The sequence below is a fragment of the Calliphora vicina genome, chromosome 3 (assembly GCF_958450345.1).
Source record: "Calliphora vicina chromosome 3, idCalVici1.1, whole genome shotgun sequence".
Lineage (NCBI taxonomy): Eukaryota > Metazoa > Arthropoda > Insecta > Diptera > Calliphoridae > Calliphora > Calliphora vicina.
Window position 1 is genome coordinate 106,294,625 of NC_088782.1, and position 7,082 is coordinate 106,301,706.

At 34.5% G+C, this 7,082-nt stretch overlaps 2 protein-coding genes across 2 annotated transcripts; one reads left to right on the plus strand and one right to left on the minus strand.

Annotated features, from left to right (window-relative positions):
* Window positions 1–518: 518 nt before the first annotated feature.
* DNApol-delta (DNA polymerase delta) lies at window positions 519–4,194 on the plus strand. The gene is made up of 3 exons (XM_065502731.1): window positions 519–712; window positions 770–3,609; window positions 3,675–4,194. Exons 1-3 carry the CDS (start codon window positions 627–629, stop codon window positions 4,043–4,045), a joined length of 3,297 nt encoding a protein of 1,098 aa, XP_065358803.1. The 5' UTR covers window positions 519–626; the 3' UTR covers window positions 4,046–4,194.
* Window positions 4,195–5,724: 1,530 nt separating this feature from the next.
* Arl1 (ADP ribosylation factor-like 1) lies at window positions 5,725–6,902 on the minus strand. The gene is made up of 4 exons (XM_065504790.1): window positions 6,742–6,902; window positions 6,385–6,601; window positions 6,212–6,323; window positions 5,725–6,147 (listed from the first exon to the last, which is right to left on the minus strand). Exons 1-4 carry the CDS (start codon window positions 6,743–6,745, stop codon window positions 5,938–5,940), a joined length of 543 nt encoding a protein of 180 aa, XP_065360862.1. The 5' UTR covers window positions 6,746–6,902; the 3' UTR covers window positions 5,725–5,937.
* Window positions 6,903–7,082: the final 180 nt, after the last annotated feature.

Here is a 7,082-nt window from a genome sequence, read left to right on the forward strand (position 1 = left end):
CTTATCCAAATTGGCAAATTTTTGTTTTGGGATTCCTGCCACTTCCGCATCATCAGAGGAAGCATTTTCTGTAGCTGGGGCATGTATAACCGCCAAGAGAAGCCGACTAAATCCCTTTACCGTAAAGAGACAACTATTTGTGCACGATAACAACCATTTGGTAGAGCCAATACTAAATATTAAGTAATTTTCCTATTAAAATCCAGACTGTGCCAATCAAAAGTACTACGATCTCTTTAATTTTATGTTTATTTTTATTTATTAATTGTTAAATGAATAAAACATTGTTTTTTACGTTTTGTTTAAGCTTATTTATTTTTCTTCTCCGAGAATGACGTTTGTATTTACGTTTTTTATGCTTTAATTCGGCGCAGCTGATTTTTTTTTTAAGCCGATAAAAACATCGGCGCAAACCAGCTGAGCCGCCGCCGCTGAAAATTTTTGGATTTCAGCCGCCGCCGAAAATTTTCAATCGGCTTGCTTCTCTGGTTTGACCGCGCAAAAAACATTTTTACATTTTAGCGTTTGTTATAGAAAAGTATTTTAAAGATAAAACAAACTACGAAGAAATGTTCTAAAAATTTGCCAACCGTATATATTTTTTAAGCACTTTAAAATAAAACAAAATGAGTAACTTTGCTAACAAACGAAAAGTTGGAGCAGCAGCTGGTACCACAAATGGGACTTCAAATGGCCAGGCTAAAAAACCAAGGTAAGCTAAAAAAATATTATATTGCATGGGAATAGACTTAATACTCAAATTTTTTAGAAATTACGATGACGAAGATGATGATATGGCTGGTGGCTTTGAGGTAGATTTTAACAACGATGACATGGACATGACCCAACTAATGGGCGATGGTCCAGAAAATCAACAAACCTCTGTGAAATGGTCTCGTGTGGATCCACCTGAATTGGATTGTGAAACTGATCCTTTGATTTTTCAACAAATAGATATTGAAAATTATTTAGGTGCCCCCTTGCCCGGCATGCCGGGTGCACGTTTGGGTCCAGTGCCAATTATACGCATGTATGGCATAACCATGGAGGGCAATTCAGTGTGTTGTCATGTTCATGGCTTTTGTCCGTATTTCTATTTGGCTGCTCCCAAAGGTTTTGAACAAAAACATTGCTACGACTTGAGGGCTGCCTTGGATAGAAAAGTTTTAGCGGATATGCGCGGCGGTAACAAAGACAATGTGCAGGAGGCTGTTTTAAGTGTGGAATTAATAGAACGTTTAAATATTTATGGTTATCAGGGTGATGAGAAACAAAGGTATATAAAAATAACCCTGTCTATGCCAAAGTTTGTGGCAGCAGCTTCCAGATTGTTGAAAAAAGAAGTTATTTATAATGAATTTGATTTTCAAGACTGCCGTACATTTGAGAATAACATAGATTTTGATATACGTTTCATGGTGGACTGTGCAGTAGTGGGCTGTAATTGGATTGAATTGCCGCCCGGAAGTTGGCGCAAAAGAGGTCGCAATTCCAAACCATTGCCCGAAAGTCGTTGCCAGTTGGAAGTAGATGTGGCCTTTGATAAATTTATATCGCACGAACCCGAAGGTGAATGGAGTAAAGTGGCTCCTTTTCGTATTTTGTCTTTTGACATTGAATGCGCTGGACGCAAGGGCATATTTCCCGAGCCTAAAATGGATCCTGTTATACAGATCGCTAATATGGTAATAAGACAAGGTGACCCGGAGCCATTTATACGCAATGTATTTACTTTGAAAGTCTGTGCGCCTATAGTGGGCAGCCAGGTTTTATGTTTCGATACCGAAAAAGAACTACTAGATAAATGGTCCAGTTTTGTGCGTGAAGTGGATCCAGACATTTTAACGGGATATAATATAAATAATTTTGACATTCCATATCTGCTAAATAGAGCAGCCCATTTAAAGGTTAAAAACTTTGAATATTTGGGTAGAATTAAAAATATACGCTCTGTTATAAAAGAACAGGTTTTGCAGTCCAAACAAATGGGCCGTCGAGAAAATAAGTATGTCAATTTTGAGGGTAGAGTGCCATTTGATTTACTTTTTGTCTTGCTGAGAGATTACAAGTTAAGATCTTATACTTTGAATGCAGTGAGTTACCAATTTTTACAAGAACAAAAAGATGATGTTCATCACAGCATCATCACTGATTTGCAGAATGGCGATGAGCAAACACGCAGACGTTTAGCTATGTATTGCCTTAAGGATGCATATCTGCCGCTGAGACTCCTCGATAAACTTATGTCAATTGTGAATTATATGGAAATGGCCAGGGTTACTGGTGTTACCTTAGAATCTCTGCTTACTAGAGGCCAACAGATTAAAGTTTTGTCTCAATTGCTGCGTAAAGCCAAAACAAAAGGTTTCATTATGCCTTCATATACATCTCAAGGCTCGGATGAACAGTATGAGGGGGCCACAGTTATTGAACCCAAACGTGGCTACTATGCTGACCCCATATCAACTCTCGATTTTGCTTCTCTATATCCCAGTATAATGATGGCTCATAATCTATGTTACACAACACTATTACAACCGGGCATGAAAGATAAATTGGGATTGAGTGACAATGATTTCGAGAAAACACCCTCAAATAATACTTTTGTTAAAGCCTCGGTGCGCAGAGGTTTACTACCAGAAATTTTGGAATCTTTGCTGGGGGCTCGTAAACGTGCCAAAAATGATTTAAAAGTTGAAACAGATCCCTTTAAACGTAAAGTTTTAGATGGTCGTCAATTAGCTTTGAAAATCTCTGCCAATTCTGTATATGGTTTTACCGGAGCCCAAGTAGGTAAGCTGCCTTGTTTGGAAATTTCTGGATCGGTAACCTCGTACGGGCGCACCATGATTGAACTGACTAAAAACGAAGTAGAATCCCATTATACACGTGCCAATGGCTATGAAAATGATGCTGTGGTCATTTATGGTGATACAGATTCAGTAATGGTAAATTTCGGCGTTAAATCCCTTGAGAAAAGTATGGAATTGGGAAAAGAAGCTGCTGAATTGGTGTCGGCGAAATTTGTTAGTCCAATAAAACTCGAATTCGAAAAGGTTTACTATCCCTATTTGCTAATTAATAAGAAAAGATATGCTGGCCTTTACTTTACAAGGCCAGAAACCTATGACAAAATGGATTGTAAGGGAATTGAGACAGTGCGTCGTGATAACTCTCCTTTGGTAGCAAATCTAATGAACACTTGCTTGCAAAAACTACTCATCGAAAGAAATCCCGATGGCGCTGTTGAATATGTTAAACAAGTTATATCCGATTTGTTGTGTAATCGCATTGACATTTCACAGTTGGTTATAACAAAGGAATTGGCCAAAACAGATTATGCTGCCAAACAGGCTCATGTTGAGTTGGCGGCAAAAATGAAGAAAAGAGATCCTGGTACAGCGCCAAAATTGGGAGATCGTGTTCCCTATGTTATATGTGCGGCAGCCAAAAATACTCCAGCCTATGCTAAAGCCGAAGATCCATTATACGTGCTAGAGAACAGTGTACCCATAGACGCAAATTATTATTTGGAACAACAATTATCCAAGCCACTATTAAGAATATTCGAACCAATTTTAGGAGATAAAGCTGAATCCATTTTATTAAGTAAGTGCATTATAATTAAAACTATACATAATCTATTTAATACTTTTATTTCATAAACATTCTAGAGGGCGAACATACACGTACACGCACTGTGGTGACCTCTAAAGTTGGCGGTCTGGCGGGTTTTATGACGAAAAAATCTTCCTGTTTGGGCTGTAAAACACTAATGCCTAAAGGCTATGAAAATGAGCCATTATGTCCACACTGTGAACCTAAAATAGGTGAATTGTATATGAAAGAAGTGGTGGCCAAGCGACAGATGGAAGAGAAATTTTCACGTTTATGGACGGAATGCCAAAGATGTCAGGGATCATTGCATGAGGAAGTATTATGTTCCAATCGTGATTGTCCCATATTCTATATGAGACAAAAGATACGCATGGACTTGGATACGCAGGAGAAGCGTGTAAGGCGTTTTGGTGCGCCTGAGTGGTGAAGGGTATTGTAAAATGCCTAGTTTATAAGAATGGAAGGAATTCAATGATATTTTTGTTATTTTTTAACTGTGTGGACTTATTAGTGCACATCAAAATAAAATTATATGTTTATTTATCATTTAATGAAGTGCTTACAATAATTAAGAAAGTTAAGTTTTATAAATATAAAGTTTTTGGAGAGTGTGGTAAAAGTAAGTAATCGGCAACCTTAAAATGTGTACATTAGTATGGCAACAGATGTTGCTTCAACAATCAAATAAAACAAAGCTAAATACCAGTTTCTATATCTCAGACGAGTACTTTGAGTGAAAATTTTAAATGTATTTTGTTACAATAACAAAATATATATTAAATTTTCACTCAGATAGGATATAGAAACATGGGTAAATCGAAATAAAAAGAAAAAAATATGGTATTAGACTCTTGTGAGTGATATGCATACTCATTTGCGACAAGTCTGTCTTAACTCAACAAATTGTCGTTACGCTAACAAAAATTTGAGATAAACTGCCTTATTTTTTGTCATTAACTTACCAAACTATTTTCATATATCTCTATTGGTTCCACAGTTATCATTCGACTGTGACTATAGCGGATATATTGATGTATAAATCATGTTTGTAAGTTATCTAAGGGCTACGGAAAGTTGATTTCAACAGGAGGACATGGCTATATCGATACCGCTAACTATAACGATCCAGATTTACTTTAAAAATTGCGACGAACATAATTTCTGCGTTTGAGAAATAAGAAAATCGAATGGCCCTATAAGTTTTAAAATTGGATTTTTTTCCACACATTTCCATCAGAAAATATACCAATGAGAATCCTTTTTCTTTTATTAAAATAAAGGTACGTAAAGTCGATTTAAATATTTCTTAAAAATGTTTAGTGCAAAGCTATTATAAGGAAGGAAATTCCAAAATACGTATCATTCATCACTCTATTCCAAATCGATCGTTTAGAATTCGATCGATTTGCATCACATACTTGATTGATGTTATTTTTACATGGCTTTCGCTTAAAGTGAAAGTTTTTTGCTTTCCTGAAAAGATTTCTTATTGATTTAATTAAACAATTAAATGTAAAAAGAACCGTTTTAATTTTGATTTCGAAAATAAGGCAATTTTATGTGGAATCATCTGATAGTATTTATTCAGATGAAAGTTTTGTAGAACTCATTTACGACATCCTCGTCAATATGTATTTATAACGCAATATTAATTGTGGAACAAAATATGGACAAAAACCAGAATAATGTTTAATTTTCCATAAGATAAGAACATTAATACTACAAGACTCACTGCCTTTAAAAAATCTGCTACGAAGACTTTTTACATTCAGCAATTTTAAAGAAATTCTTATCTATCAATTGATTAGAAATTCATACTGAAAATTGTCTTTAATTATATAGAAAACATACATACATTCTGTTTGCTTAAAAACACTAGAGTAACCTAAACGTATAAGATAATTACTCCATGAAAACCCTTGCATAGCTTTTTATAATTACTCTAATATTACATTTATTGTATTATTTTGTTTTGTTTACTAAATTTAAGTATAAAAAAAATTCTATGACATACTAAAATCTTAAAAGGGGAGGATAAAAAAGAGTGGTTAGAGCTTTCTTCATGTATCTGTTTCGCTATAACAGAAATGACACAAGACAAATAGGTTTGTTTATAAACTTGTTTATGATTTTTTTGTTTTTAATTGCATATTTATAATTACTTAAAATTACAAACAAAAAAGAAGGAATCGTTCAGTAGGGGGGGGGATAGAAATTAAACAAATAAAATATTTCTTTGACATAATTGAATACGAAAGGTATTGGTATTTTTTTAGGGTTGTATGGGAGGAAAAGATGTAGTAGGTTAAGTAAATACGACTATTTACGACTTTGTAAAGTATTGGAAAGCCAATCCATAGCTTGGTCAAGACCTTCACCCTTGGTCGCAGATGTTTTGAATATTTGGAAAGTACGATTTTTTAGATTCTCCAAGCCTAAAGCATGATGTACTTCAGCCACAGTCATACAGCCTTCCATATCTTGTTTGTTGGCTAATACTACCAAAACGGCACCGGCAAGTTCTTCTTCCTACAAAGTGCCCAAATAAATAAATCCTTCTTATTTAACAAATCACATTACATTTCCAACTTACCCTTAACATGTATAAAAGCTCATCTTTGGAAATGCCTATTCTATCACGATCTGCGGAGTCTACCACATATATTATAGCATCTGTGTTGCTATAATAACAACGCCAGTAGGGTCTAAACCAAAAAAACTTTCATTGTATTTCATGTAATTCCTTATTAATTGTGTTTTTCATACCTTATACTTGTTTGTCCACCCAAATCCCATACTTGGAATTTTAAATTTTTATATGTCACCTGTTCCACATTAAAACCTATGGTTGGTATAGTGGTCACCACTTCTCCCACTTGTAGTCTATACAATATTGTTGTTTTGCCAGCACCATCTAAGCCCAGAATCAATATACGCATTTCACGAGATCCCAGTAAACCACGAAAATAACTTAGTACTCCTCCTGTTAATTGGGATAGAAAAACAAGAAAACAACATATTTATCCTTTTTTGCCAAAATGTTGACTCACTACGTCACTTTTTATGTTGTGTTTGTGTATTTTCCGATTATGTTTCTTTTAATTAGAATATTTTTTTACTAACCCATGTTTTCTTAATATTAGTTATTTAGTTGTGATTGAAATATAATTCTCCTTAGTTTCTATACTTTTACAGTATTTTTTTTATTAATTTTTCTTTAAAAATATGCAAAAAATTTATCGGCTGTCCAATATATTTTCCTAATTTTTTTCGTTTTAATAAACTGTCAAATGAAACGGTTAAGAAAAAGGGGAGAAATGTCATGACTAGAAAAAATGACAACAAATCGTAAGAGGGGAAGTTATGAAACGGTTATGACGTGTCGGCATATTTACAAGCTTGCCAGATAAATGCAATTTGTGAAGAAAAGTTTTGAGAAATCGAATTTTTAATTTATTGCAGGA